Raw genomic sequence first — 19,435 nt, 5'->3', positions numbered from 1 at the left:
TGACTGGCTCAGTGAAATGGGAGCCATTGTACTTTTAAGATGATTTAAAATGAGCTAAAACCCAAAAGAGATCTGGTTTTTAGAGAGGCCAGTCGACTACTAATAGATCTGTTACATATAACAAGAGGCAAGTCATAGTTGGTTTCTATTGTTACTTTGATTAGATGAAGGAACCTCTATGGCATTAGTGAGGCTATTTTGTGAGGGTATTTTCACAGAGGTTTAACTGATGCCCTAATCTCTCTTTCTGTCTCTGTCTCTCTCTGCACGTGTGTGTGTGTGTATGTGTGTGTTAGCCACTGTCTTCTTGGGCTAGAGTCCAGGACTGAATAAACAGGGAAAATAGAATGCAAACTGAACACCACATTCATTTTCTTCTGCTTCCTGCCTGTATATATTATGTGATCAGCTACTTCGAGTGGCTGCTGCGTGTGTCCTGCCTTCTCTGCCATAATGTACTATAACCCCTGCAAATTATGATCCCAGATGAGCCCTGTCTTCCTTACCAAAGACAGTTTGTCACAGTAATAGGAAGAGTCCTAAACACAAGGTACCGACTATTATGAACTAAGTGAAAAAATTCTGCATGAGCTTATAATTACTCCAGCTTCTTAAACTGTGGGTTGCGTAACCGGATGCGGGGGCTGTGAAAGTTTTGACAATGGTAAAAGGTTTCTGGGCATGCCTCAATGGAAAACTAGTTCAATATGACACGTGTAATCACATGGACCTGAGGTCTCATGGCAGCATTCAACTGTGTTGCATGGCACCATTCCACTGCAGCCTTGGATCTGAACATACCTCATGTACTTTCTGCAGGCATGCCCCCACGCCTCATAGTGTTGCTCAGATTCAAGATTCCTGTATGCCATGAGTTTATAGTGCTTTTGCTGTATGCACAAATGTTTTGCTCCTATAGAAACATAATGAAAACTAAAGGCTTCTACTATTTTCTGCCACCATTTCCCAGCATGTAGAAAACAAGTAGATTTTTGGATTGTGCTGTATGAGTGTTAGGTTGTAAGAACTGTTTTTAAATTACTGCTCTGAGTAACTCACAAAAAAATCATTAATGAACTTTGTCTTGGGATTAAGACAGAATTTCTATTACTTTCTGAAATGGCCCTCTACTTCTGTGATTTTGTGCTGTGTATCTATGAGAAGTGGCATTCTCAGAATTGAGGACTGTAAGATCAAAATCATGTTCAAATCATGTGGAAACATATTGAAGGTGTTCTATGTCCTGCAGTATTAAATATTCAGCCAAGATTACATTATTAAAAAAGCAAGCAATTTATCTAATTAGTATAGAAATTTGCTTTTGTCTAGTAAGTGTAACAAAGAATTGGGATGGAATACATTTATTTATGATTCATATAGATGTTTGATTTATAGATCTACTATTTACACCTAGATATCTAGAGTTTTATAAACAGTTCTCTGATGAGTCACTGTGCAAAAAGCATACTTTACAATCAAAAGCTCAGTTTCTCTGCAGAAGGAGAGGGGTTGACAAAGCGAGCAAGAGCGAGCGTGTGTGGAGGCCTAAAGCATCCTTGACTGTAATGGGGAGAAGCCTGGCATGAGATGCATTGCTTTCCACTGAAGTACAAGCAGCAGCTGACCGTTCAGAATGAATCTTCGGGAGAAAACAGGGCAGGATTTTGATATTCAGATATATCGAGAACCACCACAAAGAGCACGGCTCTTGGGGGAAACAAGATCTCTTCTTTTGTACTGAGTTAAGATGCAGTTATTTGGGGCACTTTTATTCAAAAGATGGAAATTGTGCCTAATTTCCATTTATCTTGTTCTCAGTCTACCAAACCGGCAAAGCAGAGGATGATTGATCTTAAAATGTCAATCTCTTACCTAAAGAGAGGAAGAAAAGATTTATTTAAAGACTAAAATGTCACAGGGGCTCTTAGGAGAAAAGCTCCTGGGTTTGAATTTTTCTCTTGACATCCAGGTTTCCAGGTGAGCAATTCTCCCTCTGTATCTGTCTCACCAATAGTGTTCCCCAGATGACTGTGAGTGTAGCCACCTAGACTGCTGAAGGCTTCCATGCTCGATGGTCCATTTTGTCAGTTTGTCTGTCTAGACACAGAGTTTCAATAGAGCTCTCTGTGACAAAGGCAACAGACTCTGAAGACTTCTATAAAGATGATAAATTCAAGTCCTGGAGGTTCTCATCTTAGGGAGAATGGGTCCAGCATGCTGGGGTGTCTGAGGTTTAGTGCTAGAAGATATTAGGGGAAACTGAAACTCATGGTTTAGAGAATTAGCAGCTATAGAAATGATGGGTGATGTGTCAGAAGGACCCAGGAATTCTTGCCTTCTAGTTACAACTTGTATACCGAAGGCTTAGTATGTATTTGATAATATAATACATTTCAAGAGCCTGCAACAGGGTCTCCCAGGCACATGGTCAGCATTTGACAGTTATTTGTTCAAATAATTCAATGTGAAAATTAGAAAACCTTTCCCGGTGGTTTAGATATAAGCATGAATGTACATTGTTTATGAAATGAAAGCTTATTGTTTTAAAATCCTATGAGTTAAACAAAGCAACACACAAATGAACTTAAAACACCTTGAGTTGTCATCTAAACTGACCTTCTGTTTCAGCAAGACTGCTACTCAAACTTCCCTAGATAAATGAATTCTTTTTCTAATTCCTTTCAGTGTAGAGTGGTCGCATAACAAAACCTAGAGGCTGGTACTCTGCTTCCCAAGGTGCCTGGAAAAATGATTCTCTGTCTTCAGGTTTCCATGTCTCCCTAATGGCTAGCTGGACTGGGGATGCTACTGCCGTGGAGTGGGGAGTGGGCCAGAAGTCATCAAGACAGTCTGGAAACTGCAACCCTAGTTTGGATCCTTATTCCTTCCAGGCTGCAAAAGGCCAAGAGATTTCCTGTCATTGTGGAAAAGCAGATGAGGCAAGAACTAGGCTACAGATCAAAATCCAGAAGGTGTTGGTCTTCTGAGGACGAGCAGGCTACTAGAGAGACTTCTCATTTGAACTCTGAAGATGGAAGGGACAGTGGTCATGGGCAAGAACACAGCTGGAGTTGCCTCGTCTGAAACATCTGGGGATCGTGGGTAAAGACAGAAAGACAAAGAGAACAAAGGAGAATCTCCCAGATAATTATCTAAAGAGTGAGTCCCAAGAAAACCACCCACTTTGGGTTTGCAAACTGGGCTAGGTTCCTTGACTTACTTTCCAGTTCTGCGAGTGGCTCAGACCAATAGCATGGACGGCCTTGGCAACTCTGAGAATCACTGGAGACACATGCGATTTTGGACTATGGGAAATAGCTTTTGTGGGTTACATAGTTATATGCTGAGGATTCAAACCTAAGGAGGACAAAGGATACACTCTCAAAATAGGACATGGTTTAGAAGGCCTAAAGGTTCTCATACAGCACACATGCCTGAGATTCAGCCACCATATGAATGGACCTGAACCAGAATTGCTTGATTATAACAAACTCCCCGACGTGCAGAAATAATATTCAAGAAACTGAAAATGCATAGGCTTTTGGTTTTCAACAACCATGAGGGAAATATTTTCATTTAGTCGAAATTTTCTAAGAAAATAATTTTAGCTGTCTCACTTTATGAGTTTTCAATAAATTTCTTTTCTTGTTGACTTTTTTTTTCTAGACACACCGAGGAAAGCAAATTGTTCTAGAATGTTCTCTCTAAACACTATAAAAGTTAATTATATTGCTTTTTGTATGTCTCTTGAATGCTACCTTTCTCCCTGGTGTCCAGGACTCACTTTTTCTGCCTATCTCTTCCCTGGTGTCTGTATGGCTTGTAAGGAAAGACATTAGCTTTTATCTGCAGACTGCAGCCATCAGATTGCCGTGGAAATATGAATTAATTACTGCAAAACCTCCTCAATGCTGAGCATTGGGCACAGGAGAATTGAAACCAGGATCCAAGGCAATACACACAGGCAAAGAGACTGGGGTGTGTACTTGAGCTTTTGTGGTATAGCAGGGCTGGAGAGTGGGGATGAGCTACTGGGACAGAGCGGCCTCCAGCCTGGGGAAGCTTCTCTTTAGGAAAGCCTTGTGGCTCACTGTGCCTGTCAGGTAGGCTAATGTGCCTGTAAATTTCTTCTGACAGAAAACACATCACATCACAGGAGTGGCAGCGAACCACACAAGCACACACTTCTTAGAAGACGGAAAACTGGGCCTTTTGGTGTGAACAGCATATACTAGAGTGAGAAGCTACAGGGCACTGGAAAGAAACAAAAGCCAGGAAGCACCGTGATGATGTTCTAAGAAAAAGGCATTTATCATTTACAGTCTGAAGAGATGCTTCTCCGGAAGCCGTGGCTTCTGTATGATCTGGCGGTTGCAGTTGAAGGTCGCAGTATCAGAGGGCCAAAGGGATCTGATTCAAGAGTTAATATTTGTCGTGACTGGCTCTGCAACTGCATGAATATTAAATATGTAGAAATAATCGTAAGCACGCTATCTTGATGTCGCTACGCATCGCTTTAATTTTTAATGTAATCTTTTTATCCGCCTTCTCCTCAGCTGGCTGTGGCCTTCTGATTTGCATGGCTAGAATGATCTAGTGCCATCAATTTGGTAATGAAGTCACTCACTGAGCAGGAGAGGTTTCCAAAGCTGTAGGAAAGGAGACAGTAGAAATCAACTTTTATATTCCAGCTAGGTGGAAAGTAAATCTTAGGCCATTTATTTTTCCTTGGTAATTTGATATGATTGCTTTATGAGAAATTGTAGAAGCAGAGAAAGGGGGAAAGCACAAATATTTCCATCATCTTTACCTCATCAGTATCCTATGTTCTGGTCTCTTATCTTTATACATGCATATTAGTAACAGATATAATCTTAGTTTGTATGATGTGTCTGTGTGTATAATTTTTCATCCTGTTTTTCTTAACCTTTCTGATTATAAAATAGTAATAAAATAGGGTTCCACAATTTATTCATAATTCTTTTCTGAATTATTCTGTGAAGCAGAACAATGTTGTCACTAGACACAACACACCACTTCTGCCATGAAGCAGCGTGGATGCAGAAAGACTAGAGGAAGGTGTGCCTCAGTTTCCCATCTACTAAGAGAGCTAACAACACTTCCCCTCTCTGAATGTTCCTGGTATAGTCAAGGAAAGAATCCATGGGAAGTACTTGGCCTGGCCCAAAAATTATCAAAGGCAAAAAGCCAGTTGCATTTGACTTCAAAAATTATGTGAAAACATTTTATAAAATGGGGTTTCCTGGGAATTTGTCCTCACTTTGAAACCCCCACATCCCCTTTCTCTCTGCCATTATTTTCTTGCTGAGTCCTTTTGCTTTGTTTCATAATTTACATACCAGAATACTTCCTTAAAGAGATAGTGGAGTTTTTGCCTGCTATTGAACTTGATATAAATTGGAACATGCACACATATGCACGCACGCTCGCACGCACGCACGCACGCATGTATGCACACACACACCACCACCATTTGGTATCTAGACAGATCACAATCTCAAGCTTGCTTCTGTTGTGATGAAAAAAGGCTTTGATAGGAAACCTGAGCTTGGCTTCCTATCCACTCTTTCTGAAACCTAGGGCAAAGTTTTCTCCCCTCGAGGTTGGATGTGCTGTTTTTGAAGCTTTAGGATACTCAGTTACTAAGCCTTTCCTTGTTGAGTGTGGCAGAGGAGAAATCAGAGCCAGAGAGAATCCAGAGAAAACAGCTTAGGGCGGCTGGAAGTAAGCCTGATCTTCACATCATGCCAACAACAGTGACAGCAAGCAGAGGGCTCTTGGAAATGACAGTGATGAGCCTACGCCACAAATTGCTTTGTCTCTAATGTGTACATATTTAGATACACTGTTGGCCTTAATTATCTTGTGAATAGAAGACATCTTCCTCTGTAAAGTCATAAAGATTTAGATGCCAAGAGTTTAGAGTTTGAGTAACTATTCACACATTGTGTATTACAGGTCTTCCTGGGCAGAGATGGTGTTGGAATACTTACGCCATTCTCTCTGTAGAAGCAGCTTTTCCTACTAATGCTGGCTATGACAAGTGCTGCAGGTTGGCTCCTTCCATGTGCCTCCCCCTCCCTGCCCTATTGCTTGCACGCTGCAGAGACCAGTAGCCTCCATTTCCTAGACTTCTTTGTACCTCGAGCTGTAGATCTGGATTGTGTTTGTCCATTGGCTATACCCACGATAGATTTAGAAAGAAGTGGGATGAGCACCCTTCTGACCTGTCAGTGACTCCCCTTCTGCACTGGCATTCCTAATTCATTACTCAGACCCCGAGGAGTAATAAGCAGAAGTGGAGGAGAGCAGTAGTGTTTGGACACACCTACCCACAGAGCTCTGACCTTGTGCTAGAGCTATTAGCTGCACTGACAGGCCAGCTCCTCATTGTTCTGGCGATCTTTCTTCCAATTTTGTAAGTGTCCCCTGTTAAATAGCTTAAAGCACCTAGACATGTTTATAACACTTCACACTGAATCAGGATAGCACAGTCCTAAGAGTAGCCATGCAAAATCCACCCACTCTACCCAAGATGATTGCATGCAATTTTATTTTATTTTATTTTATTTTATTGAGACAAGGTTTTTCCTGTGTAGCATTGGCTAGCCTGGTCTACCCTGGAACTCACTCTTTAGACCAGGCTAGCCTTAAACTCAGAGAGCCACCTGCCTCTGCCTCCCAAATGTTGAGGTAGTATCTTCAATTCCGTAGCATGCTGGAGGAAACAGAAGAGTTTTGAAATCAGAAGAACCAAGTGTGCATTTAGTAGTTATGTACTTTAAACCATGTTAATCTTTCTGCATCTAAGTTTCATTATAGATGGAATAGGTATCAGCACACTAAAGTGGCAGTATTATAAAAGCAATCAAGGAAACATGTTAAACACCCAGCATAGACTTATTTGCTTTATTTCTTTATATCAAAATATTGGATTCCTGTAATGATCAAGATTAGCAAATTTTCTTTTTAGGAATCCTCTTTAATGGGCTTTGAAGAAAGTACTTTGGGGGAAAGCGTGCTAATTCATAAAGCTAAGAATATCTTTTTAAATTTATTTTTATATTATGTGTGTGGGGGAGTTTTTCCTGCACGTATGTCTGTGTACCACGTGCATGCATGCCAAGTCCCCACATTGGTCAGAAGAGGATGCTGGATCCCGTAGAACTGAAGTTATAGACTGTTGCTAGCTGCCATGTGGGGGACCCCTGGAAGAGCAGCCAGTGACCTTAACCAACAAGTCATCTCTCTCCAACCTAAAGAACAGTTTTGAATGCAGACTAGCAAACAGACCTTTATATAAGCCAGGGCAACTACCTCCTTCCTAGCACTAGTAAGTTCGCCCTCACTGGTGCCTCAGAACCAGTCAATTAATTCAGAAGGTGCTTATTAAGCTTCATTATTGATAGATACTATTCTGCACATTGAGGTACAATGGAAAACCATATCCCAGGAGCTTGTAGCCTACTGGGAAAGACAGATGCAAACCAATTCAGTCAGTAATGGGAAGAATTCTGAAGATAGGGTGGTCATACTTCAGCTTCTTTATCCTTCTGATACCCCTTCAGTGGCTTGCTATACTTCCTGACTCACGCCTTCCCCACGTTTCTGCCATGGGGAGAAAGCATAGGCAGACAGAGAATATGGCATAGCATCAGCACCGTCTTAGGTAGGCGGGTGGTTTCAGGACTCAAGAAGGATCTGTGGTCAGTTACTGCTTTATAGATCCTGGTAGAAAGCATGAGATAGAGACTTGTCCGAGTTGTATGTCTCAGGTGGTGCTGGTTCCCCATGTCCTTGGAGCTCTGCTGTGTCTAAAGTGAGGGGTTCAGGTGGAAGCCACATGTATAGCAGGTTTGTGTCATTGTTGAGGAATACTGAATTAGGGCATTTCCTATTTCTGTGGTATGTGGTAAGCAAATTGGCTTTTTGGGAGGAGATACAATTTGGTTATCTGGTTGTTTTTGACAAAGGCAGCACTGAGCAGTGGCCCTACTTGAAAAGTGGCCAGGGTTTGCATTCTCAGCGTATCCAGGAAGAATATCTAAGAATGCTTAGACCATTTGGAAGACAGACTGTCTCAACATCCAGGAGAGCCAACCCTTCTATGCCTTTTAGTGCTCTACAAACATAACTATAAAATTTTTAAAAGTTCAGTGAGCATAAGAGAGAATGTCTCTATTGAAGTATCACTTCCCTCAGTAGAATAGTTATTACCAATGCTAGGAGACAGCAACTCACATATTAAAATATTATTGTCCTCATTACTAAGACACAACTTGAACAGATGCGAAGCAGTATCTACAAAACTTAACTTTTTATGGTTGTGGACAACCTTGAGTACGGGTTGACACTCGAATCTTGTTTGAAACAGGGCCTCTTGTTCACCACTGTGCTCTACATGCTGGACTAGTTGGCCAATGAGACCAGGGAGTCTCTTGTTTCCACCTCCCATCTTGCTAAAGGAGGTTTGGAATTACAGATGCAATCTACATTGTCCAGCTTTATTTGGGCCCTGGAGATTTAAATCTATGGTCTTCATGTTTGCTCAGGAAGCGATTTATTGCTGAACATGTCTCCAGCCTGAGTAGAGACGTATCTTCGCAGATATCAGTTGCTGTCCTATGTTGCTGAAGCATGATTCCCAATGGCCAAGATACTACAGTGAAAGGTCTTAGTGGAATAAATCACAATCGATATGATAAAATTTAATTTTCTAGAAAAGACAAGCTGCTTGTAGACTGTAAGTTGTACACACACACACACACACACACACACACACCTAGTAGTGGTATTGCTGGGCTGTAGCGAAGTTCTGTTTTCAGATTGCAGGGAACTTTCATACTGTTTTCCATAACCTGTGCCAATTTGTACAGTGCTATTTGAAATTATACCCCAAATTGTTTCTATTGTTATAACTGTTTCCCATCCCTCTGACAATTTACAAGGGCCTCCCACAGCATTATTTTACTTGTTTCCAAAACCATCATAACAGGTGTAAAGTGATATCTGTTGTGATTTTAGTACGTAAGTATCTGATGATCAATGCTGAAAACTTTTTATATAGCTGTGAGCCATTGATATGTCTTCTATTGAAAAAATGTTTCACAATTGTTTTATTTTCCTATTGCATGATTTTTTTTTAAAAAAATATAACCTGTGCCAGGTGGGTGGCTGTTTTCTGTATAGTGTATGCACACTTAGTCTGTCACCACGAGATAGGGTGCCACAAATAACAGAAGTTCATTTCCTCACAGTCTCCAGGCCAGCAGCCCCAAACCAAAGTTTCCGCAGGACTGGGTTGTCTTTCATGGCGTAGAGCCGGCCACCTTTTCACTGTGTCATCAGACGGTCATGGTGTGCATCATGTATGTCATAGTATGTTTCTTTCTTACAAGGAAGGACCTCAGTTGGATTGGATTAGGGCTCTAACCTTATGATTTCATTTGAAATTTGGTAATAAGCAGTTCCGAAAGTAAATAAACAGCATCCCCTCCTCCTGCAAAGTAGTGTGCCTTTTTGTTTGTGCATTGTAGATACAGCATAAGGTCTTTCCTATAAAGGCAACCAAATGACCCAGGCCTGTGAATTGATTTGGGTCTGAAATCTGAAAGGTTGTGCCTCTCAACAGCGGCAACTCAAGTCAGAGTTTGGCTAACTGGTCTAGAGCTTCAAGTGTTAAAAATAGAAAGAATTCTCTACCTAGGCTGCCTATGCTCTATGTTCTTCAGACATCTGGGCCCAGGTAGTGTGCCACTTGTAAAGATGAAGGGGTTCACTCTGACTTTGTTGGCTGAGTGCTGCTTGGCTTCTGCTGTTCTGAGAATCCTTCCATCTTCATGTAAACCAGAGAGGCCAGATAAACAGCGCCATCACCTGTAGTCATACCTGGCCCAGAGGGGCAAAATCTTCAGAGATTTTTTTTAGTGTCTTTCTCAACACTTCGGTGAAGGGTGTACCTTTTGTGTCTCAGCATGGAGCACAGCTGGGGGATGGATTTGTATGTTGCATATGATAAATCCAGTGCAATATTTGTTTTTCTCTAAATCATCAGCTTTCCTTTTCCACATCATGCCAGGAAGTTCTAGTATCGCAATCTCCTAAACTGCCCATTAGTCAAATCAATTTTAACTGCATGAGCTAAATGCATTAAGATTTATTTAGTTTTATTTTCTGCATATTGGTGTTTCACTTGCATGTGATTCTGTGTGTCACATGTATGTAGTGCCCAAGGAAGACACAGGAGAGCATCAGATCATCTGATGGGTTCTGAGTTGTCATACTGGTTCTGGGAACAACCTGAGTCCTCTGTAAGAGCATCATGTGCTCTTAATCTCTGAGCTATCTTTCTAGCCCAGAGAAGCAATAAACTTTGACTACATCAAGTGTTACAGTCTATCTTTTATGGCCTCCAAACCCTTAGAAATCATTCCTATATATGGTTCCCAGATTTTTGCCAACATATATTAGATACAATTATTATAGTTATTTTGATGCGTAAACTATTTCTGTATTCTACTTCACAAGATTAAATGCAAAAATGTGATTATTGTCTCAATTATAGTGGTGTAGAAGTTGACTAGTAGTTTTTTGAGAAAGATATAAATTCCAAGTCAAAGAATATGCTGCAGATGAGGACAATCACTTCTGGTGGATTTCATAGAAAAGATGAGTATTTTAGAAAAACATACATATGCGTACAATCCCCCAAACCTTAAATATGACAAGATTTTTAATTTTTTTTAACTTTTTGATTATGTGGACATTTTGCCTATATGTATGTCTGTGCACTACATGTATGCCTGGTGTCTAAAGAGACCAGAAGGTGCCAAATTCCCATATGGAATTAGAGATGGTTGTGAGCTGCCATGTGGGTGCAGAACCCAGGTCTTCTAGAAAAATGGCCAATGATCCAACTACTAAGCCATCTCTCCAGTCCAAACTGACAAGGTTTTCAAGCAAGAAAAGCTCAGTGAACTAACCACAGAGTGGCAACTGCTTCTACTGGTGAGAGAAGCGTAGCGTGGTCACACAGGTATGTGTTGGGGGAGGGGTGAGACATACAGCGCTGGGCTGCTAGATTTATGTGTCTGACTTACTCCAAACTTTAGGATGTTATCGTTCACCAATTAATCCATCCACTTTTTAGAGGGGGAAAAAACTTGTCACGTCTGTGAATTCAGTAGTTAACAATAAGTCAGCCGCTCCAAAACCAAAATAAAACATTTGATCTTCAGTCATGTAATTCTCGTTGCTACAAGAGGGGTCCTCTTAGGATTGTTAATGGAATCTCTTTGACTCTCATACCATAGGAGAACTGATGGACCCGCGTTTGTCCTTTCTCTTTATAAGCATTCAAAAGTCCCCCAAAGCATCCTCCCACACCAGTGTCCCTGTGGTCCCATTTGTAGCCATGAGGTCAAACGTAGCTATCACCGAGTCCCCCACGTATTTGCTCCATTGGCATTTCATCAGAATCAACCACAGGTGATTGCTTAATTAACTGAGACGCTCTTCACGACCCAAATTACCATTCTATTTCTCTTTGGCAAGGCGCTCTAGGCAAAGATCAGGCAATTTGACCTTTAAATCCTGTCTTCGCAGGTCAATCTCTTGGGACTACTTCCTGGACACTGAAGGCTTTAAGAGAACGAATTCTTAGAATTCTTAACTCTAATAGAGAATTAAATAACGAGGGATTCACTATATTCACAGAAAGAATATAGACAGCATCTGCGGGGAGCAAACCCTATAGTTACCTCTTGAGCTGATAAAGCCCCCCCTCCCCCAAAAGATGGCCCTGCCCATCCAGTCAGAGGCTAAGATAGAGATCTCGTGGCAACTGTAGAATGGGTGATAGAATAGAGGTCATTGTGATACTGCTTCCCCGCCCCGAACTTGCTTTGTGTGGTTGCTAGACCATCAGGAAAGCTGTTCAGGCTTTCCGCCATTACAAAAACGGCCGGCCACCAAGGAGTTTGGGACTTGAAAAAGTCAGGTAGGCTAGGAGAAACTGTTTATCAGATATACCAGAACCAGGAAGCAAGTTCCTTGATTTCCTGTAATGTCTCTTCAGCACCCTCTACTGACTAAATGTCCCAGAAGGAGAAGCTAAACCCACTCCAAAGGCCCAGATTCATTTTCACAGCGCAGGGAAAAAGGGTGAATTTGGAGCCCAGAGGCTATAATTCAACCGTCGGCACAAGCTCTTCTCTGCTCCCTCTCATTAGATTTTTGTCGACTGATGTCTACATCTGCCTGGATGAAGCTTCGTCAGCCTCTTTGGCTCCCAGGTTTCACCAGGGTGTCGCCAAAAGCCAAGGAGGAAGAGATGAGTCCAAAGAAGATCCTCAGATTTCTTGTCTACCTTTCCTGACAGCAGCCCTTCACCGACCTTTCCAAGGCTGGTCTGGGTGTTCCAGGAGAGAAGACCCGACCAGAGGATGGAATTTGGGCAATGACCCACAGGCGCTATGGAGCGCCGGCTACTGCTGGCCCCGGTTCCTGCCAAGCCGCCTCCCTTGTCACCGAAGCCTCTTGAGGTCTTCCTACTGTCAGGGCCCAGTGAGGCAGGCGCTGGGCGGGCCTGGCGGGCGGCGCGCTGTGATTGGGCGCCAGGGGGCCCGCCCCCTCATCCCGGCGCGTCGGGAGGGGGCGGGGCCAGCCGGCTGCCCAGCTCCAGGGCTACGGGCGCCTATTGACCCAGCGGCCGCCGCGCCGCCGCTACCGTCTCCTCAGGCTCGTGGCGGGCGGTCCTGGAGCGCCGAGTGGCGCTGGGGAAGCGGCTCTTCCTTTCGTGACCGCCGCCGCCATCTCCGCGTTTTCGGGGCGGGAAGGAGGGGGTGCTCAGGGCTGCAGCTGGAGCGGGCTCCTCTCCGGGGACGGTCCTCTCCTTGCTCTGCTTTGCCTCCTCCCGGCGCCGCCCGCCCCCTGCGCCCTCCGCGTGCAGCTCGGGCCCGGGAGGGGGAAGGTAGGGGCGGCGGGGGGGCCGGGAGAGGCCGGGGAACGGACACACACCCCGAGGAAAGTCCTAGATCGCAGCGCCCCGGAACCCAGGGTGCACCCCGGCCGGGCCCCCGCAGTAGCCGAGGCAGGAAGGGGCTCCGGCGGGGACGCGGGGGCGGCGTGGCGGGGGCGGGCCTGGGTGTCCCGGCGCTAAGTTGTGGGGCACGGCGCCTCCAGGTCCAGTTCCTCCTTCAGTGCGCGCGCTCCTCGCTGCCAGCGCTGCACGCTCGGCCCTGGAGCCGCGGAACCCGCGCGTTCTCTGGGCGCCGAGGACACGCCTGCCCTTGTCGAGAAAACTTTTCCTGCCGACTCAGTCGTGGCGGCGGTGGCAGGAAGTCGGGGCAGCGACCTCTCCTCTGCCGGCTCCGCGCGCCCTACCGGGTGTCGGTCCCCAGCAGGAAAGCAAGTTTGTGGGGACCCTTTCCTGGCTGCTCAGGAGTCCGTCTCGCAGGGACGGCCAGCCCCGGGGAGGGCAGCGGAGGGCTTAGGCCGAGGGCGCGTGGTGGCTCCGGGAAACGAGGTGCGGAGCGCGGCCGGGACTCGCGCTGTAGAGCGCGAAGGGTGTGCAGCCCGGAGCAGAGAGCCTTCGGCGATCGCCGGCTGGAGTCGCCAGTCCTCTGCCTCTTTCGTGTGAGGACCGTGTCCTGGCCCCGAGTCTATCGAGGAAAAAAATGAAGTTAAGTCGCCAGTTCACCGTGTTCGGCAGCGCGATCTTCTGCGTCGTAATTTTCTCACTCTACCTGATGCTGGACAGGGGTCACTTGGACTACCCTCGGGGCCCGCGCCGGGAGGGCTCCTTCCCGCAGGTAAGCACCTGGTGTAGGGCGCGGGGCCCGAGGGCTAGCTTGGGGGCTCTCACTTCTCGCCGGAGCTCGGCTCCGGGGCAGGGTGAGGCCACACCCGACGGCTCGGCAGAGCCTGCTCCGGCTCAGGCTGTGCCGCGCTCGGACCCCCGAGTTCGCAAAGTGCTGGGCGTCGTTCAGTGACAGCCTGGCGCTCGCCAGAAGTGGCCTTGTTCCGGCATTCGCACCCGGGCGTGTGGAAGTGGCCTCAGGCACCTGCTGGCGGGGAACCGGCGCCTCACGAGTGCCTCTGTGGGTCGCCCCCTCGGCTAGCCAGGATTAAAGCTGCCAGAGGTTGCCCTGTGCATACCCGAAGCGTAGCGCACCTAGCCCACATTAAAAAAAAAAAAAAGATTTCTGTTTTTTACCCCCGTCCTTCTTCACTGCCTCTTAAGACATAGAAAGTTTATTTCCTGTTACAACCCTTTTGGAGGTGGATAGTAGCGTTGATTTTAGTGTCGTCATTCTTCAGCTGTTACATCGGATTGATTTGGAGCCGAGCCGGGAAGCGCGTGTTATACTCCTGCTGGAAGCTGTGCGGCGCTCAGTTCTGTGCCGGGTGGTCAAACTGGCAAAGGGGGAAAAAAAAGACTCACCCAGTTCTTTCAGGAAAAGTTACTAAAAATAAGCAAATCGATGCAAGGGGTTCTGTTTGGAAGGTTACCACGCTGCGATTGCGAGTGGCTTTTATAGCTGCTCTTTGCAGTTGAAACACACACATTTCAGTGAAAGCAGATGAGGTGTGGAGAACTCTGAAGAATTCAAATATTGACAACCAGTCGACTAGAAAATTCTGTGACCTATTCCAATGAGGCTGATGTTTAATTTTTTTTTCCCTTTCACGGTTGAAATGATTGAAAACTATCCTTGGCGTTCCTTCTGTGCTAGGGTTAATGGCCTGGTGGGAACTGGAATTAAAGTAATGCTCTATTTGTAGTATTATGAAATTGACAACGAGGACTTAGGGATTCTGTCATTAGTACAGAACACGAGAAATAATTTTTAGAAGAGTGGAATTGAAAACCTGGCTGCAGACAGATGTTTCCAAATGTTTACAGCTTCTGCTCTCCCTAGGTGGTAGTATGATCGAGAAAATATATTACAAGCCCTATTGGCTGCCTTTAAATCTTGAATGTGGAGTTTGCGCCAGGCTTGTTGATGAGGCTGAAGTAAATAGTTTGACAACAGGAAAATCCATGTGGCCAGAGCCCAGGAGTTCTGAGCTGTGTTCCAAGTTCTCTGTAATTTCGGTGTTAAAGTTACTGTGATCCTCTTAACCCCATTTTCAGAATTGTCTCCTTTACAGGAAATATAAAACAGGTACCCTTTTACTTAGTGATGTCTTAATAACATCCTCTGGCTTTTGCTGGGTGATCACTTGAGCATGATTTATGCTAACATCTGCACGGGGTTCTCTGACAACCTTGACATTTCCCTCTGTTTCTAAAGCAGTGAGTGACTCATTCAGTCACTGAGAAATCTTAAGCACTTCGTTCTCCCGTTTCCATATGAGCCCCTGCTCACTGAGAAGTGAAAGTTCTGCTTAGAGCCGTGGAGGTGGGTTTCCAGAGAGGTGCCTGTAGTGGGTGTTTTCTGGACAGGGAGCGAGGGCTTGAGAGTGGTAGCCTGGTTCTCATCTGGACCTCACTCGAAAGGTTTAGTAGTGGTGGGCCTCGGAATCTCCTAGTGGCTAGACTTTGTAAACCCTCTCTGGAAGCCCGAGAATCATGTGTTTGGCATTAGCCAGAGTGCATCACATGATGAACTTGATTTCCCCAACTACCATTCAGTCAGTGGAGGGAACAGGGAACAGAGGCAGGCGCTGAGACTTTACCGTGCCAAGGTCACACAGACAAAATCTGGGCCTGGAACAGGCAGCTCTTAAGAGTGTCATCTCAGAGCCATAGAGCCATCTTTCTTCCTCCTGGGAGCCTCCTGGTGGGAGCCTGTAGCCTGCTTCTTGCCAGATCTGTGTCCAGCAGAAACAAACTTGGTGGTGGCAGTCTAGCTTATGACCTCCCGGCCCCTGAAAAGTAGCTCTTATTATGAAGGCATAATGAATGTGGTCCTTTTGTTGGCACGTTTTGCCGCTTTGGATTTATGCTTTCCCAGAATGTCTTCTAACTTACTTCACAGCCAAACATTATTACGACGAAAACCATTACGAAGCAGAGCATCCAACATGTACGTTCTTTAATTTTTTTTTTCTGTATCTAAACTATACATTAACTTTAATTGCACAACACTACCAGGCATAGCAAAAACTGTGTTGCAATCTGATTCTTGAACAGGTTTTGGTGGTGAATTCTTGAGTTTAAGTAGTACCCATTTTGCCAGTGTGTGTGTGTGTGTTTAGTGTCTTGTAACAACACAACCAGAGGTTATATCGTCAATTCTAGTTTCTTTCACTTGATGTGGTAACTCCATTAAGGTGTGCATCTCATTTCGTATGCAAACAGTATTTTAAGCCCATCCTAGGTTGAGAGCAGTCTGTGTTTGCAGTCCTTTGGACTTTTGCTCTTTCCCCTCTTGCAGTTTTGTTTCCTGCCACCTGATCAGTCCTGGGTCTAGAGTACTCCACGGCACCTCAGCTCTGCCCCACTCCAGCTCCCAGCGACCCCACCCCAGCACCCCCCACTCCTACACACCCCAACCCAGCTCCGCCCCCGCCCCACCCCCAGAACCCTGCCTGCCTCTGGGGAAACTACCCAGAGGTCTTTCCCAGAGTGTTAAGAGTTTCTTTAAGGCCAGAGACTGGGGCTGTAGGTGGCTATATTCTTAGGGTTCTTTTTTGTCTCAGCTAAACAATAAAAATAACTGAATAAAACAGAAACAAAAAAAAAAAACAAAAAGCAAAATCAAAGGCTAATTACCCTTCCCCCACAAAAAAGCCCCTCCAATCTGAATAAGAGGTTGGTGGGACCTAATGCTAGCTATGAGAGTATGAGCAGGTGAGATTGAGAAATGTTACATTTCCTTGAAAGGGCTGGCCATCCCACCAGGCAGTTTCCCTAGCTGCTCCTGCGACCACCAGGAAAAAGCACCAGTCTCGTGTTTACATCTAGAGGATTCAAACAAGGAATCAGGATCTGTAACAGCGACTGTCTTTTAACTAGTTTATCATCAGACATGGGGACCTGTGTTAGCTTCTGAAATCCCTTGGAAGTTAGACAATGACGAAAAATGTGCAGGTGAAGTCCAGACTTGATTGTTGGGCTCAGGTAACATTTGTCAAGGGAGAAAATGAAAATGTGAAATGTACGTGATCTGGAAGCCCTTATGGTAGGGATTTGATGCCTTAAGCAAATCCTTGAAACTAGATGTATATATAGAAGCCCCTTTAAATGCGTTCCACCACTAGCATCTTTTAGCATTTGGGAAACTGAGGCAGGAGTATGGATGCATGTCCTGGGCCAGCCTAAGCAGTATACCTTACCAGCATCTAAGCGAACACCCTCGCACAACCAAAACCACACTAGTAGTGTTTGAGTGCAGCACAGAACGTGTTAATAAAAATGGATCTGCAGCAGTAGGCATGAGGATCTTTGTGTCCTAGCTGCTGTTTCCTGGTTTCTATAAGTCGTATAGTCTGAAGCATGATGTATCTATGACAGTCCTCTCCCACCGCCGCCAGGGCACTGTATTTACGACAGTAGCTGTTGCTGCTGGGGTTTGCGTAGGAAGCTCAGTGGGGTTCTCTGGTTTCCTGAGCTGTAATGGTGGAGATCTAGGACTTTTGGGAAAGGGTGGAGCTTTGATGGCAACCGTGATTAGAAATTCAAGAACTTTAAGAATCTTGATTAAGGGTCTCCTTCATTCCCTCCAGAAGTCAGTAGTCTTCTGGCTCTTCTCTGAGGTGGGTCCCCTCCATCCCGTCCCGAGGTCAGTAGTCTTCTGGGACTCCTCTGCCAAGGGAAAGCTGAACCAGATGCCCTGGCTGTATCTGATCTGAAGTCTTTATTTTAAAAACTGATTTGCATGTATATTGTTCCTGAATCAAGACCCGAGGAAGTACTTTGATAACAGGTGTCAAGGTTCTGTTTATTGGAAAGGGATTGTTCTGTGAGTCGTTCATTAGCCTTAAGGGATTTCTGCAGTATGGATGGAACATTGATGAAGTTGACCACTTTTGTGGGCTTTTTTAACTCTGTGCTTGCTATTGGTTTTTGTGATGTTAAAGTGTTTACCCAGAAGACCAAGGGGCCATTCTTGCTGGTCCCTTCTGGTCTCCAGCTTTCTCCATTCAGAGGCCCCAGTTTCCCCTTGTTGTTTCCCTGTTTCCATAGACAACCCCGTAAGAAAATCAAAGGCTAGTAGTCATATGTTAGGTGAGCTGTGGTTTCTGACTTCTGAAGGGTTTGCTCTATTTCTGGGTCCTGTTCCCGATGTGGCAGCAGCTGTTCATAGTGTTTCTGTAGACCTGTGGAGAGGGATGTATGAGGTGGACATCAGAAGACATAAGCTACTTGATTTGAATACATTCTGTCTGTTGAGTAAGTCTAGACAGAGTATTGGAGAGAGAGTGTGTTTAAGGTAATATCGTTCATCCTGTTATACAGATAGTAGACACCATCAGTCTTTCGGTGTTCAGTCTGAAATTAACAGTGTTTCCTAAGGAAAAGGCCAATACTGAGGCACTTGAGTTTATAACTGCACACACTATCTTTCTGCTCCTTTAGTCTGGGTTTTTTTTTTTTTTAACCCCTTTGCTATTGATATGTTTTGGGGTCTGACAATTGTTGTTGGGGCTTGTCTCTGCGGTACTGCAAGCAGCCACTTGTCTCCTTTCTTGTCCCCCATTTGTAGCAATCAAAAAATGTCCCCAGACATTTGCTAGATATAAATAGCCTCTGGTGGGGGAAAAACTGTCCCCTCTGAAAACCAGTTTGCCTGAGGTCTGGACAAAGCCCACTTTTTTTTTTTTTTTTATACACAGTATACTTTCTGGGCATTTTGCATTTTAGGAAGGAGTGATTGAAAGGTCTAGTTCTAAGGCTCCGAAGGATAAGTAGCATATTTAGATGCTTCTACCCTGTTCTTTCTTTCTGGGTGCCTAAAATTCAGTTACATATCTAAGATTGTAAATTGCAATATGTTACAGAAAACATAAGGATACGTTATGTTCATATACAAATTAAAGGGAAAAAGGGAAGGGTAACAGAACTTTCCTTCTTTGTGTTTACCAGTTGGATGTATACATTCTAATAAAAACATTCTGTGCACGTCATAGCGATTAGGTGGTGTTCCAAGCTCATTGGAGACTGGCAGCAGTCCAGATTTATTCTCCTTGCCTTTTGGAATGGGAAAGCAAGCTCTATCGATCAGCGATAAGGTGGTATAAAATCATTCGCAAGCATTATTTGAGAGTCTGAAACTTTCTCAGCTTGGATTTCTTGTTCAGTCTGATGATTCTGGTGCTTGCTTTTTATGTGCCCTCTTGGGATGGGGAAAAGCAGAGGAGGAAACTGGGAAATACAGTCTTTCCTACTGTGCATTTCAATTTGTCTTCCAAGTGGTATTTTTGAAGAAGGAATGGAGAGATGAGCAGGAAAACAAGGAAGGTCTTA

General features: G+C 44.7%; 1 protein-coding gene across 1 annotated transcript in view; it reads left to right on the top strand.

The window, feature by feature from the left end:
- The first annotated feature begins 12,740 nt into the window (after window positions 1-12,740).
- Man2a1 (mannosidase alpha class 2A member 1) overlaps window positions 12,741-19,435 on the top strand; it is a 166,991-nt gene continuing 160,296 nt past the window's right edge. Inside the window, exon 1 of the mRNA XM_057761917.1 lies at window positions 12,741-13,832. Coding sequence (XP_057617900.1) covers window positions 13,698-13,832 — 135 coding nt within the window. The 5' untranslated portion in view covers window positions 12,741-13,697. The remainder of the gene's footprint in view (window positions 13,833-19,435) is intronic.

The sequence above is a fragment of the Chionomys nivalis genome, chromosome 2 (assembly GCF_950005125.1).
Source record: "Chionomys nivalis chromosome 2, mChiNiv1.1, whole genome shotgun sequence".
Lineage (NCBI taxonomy): Eukaryota > Metazoa > Chordata > Mammalia > Rodentia > Cricetidae > Chionomys > Chionomys nivalis.
Note: the sequence above shows the minus strand (reverse complement) of the source record. Positions and strands in the feature narration are given on the sequence as shown.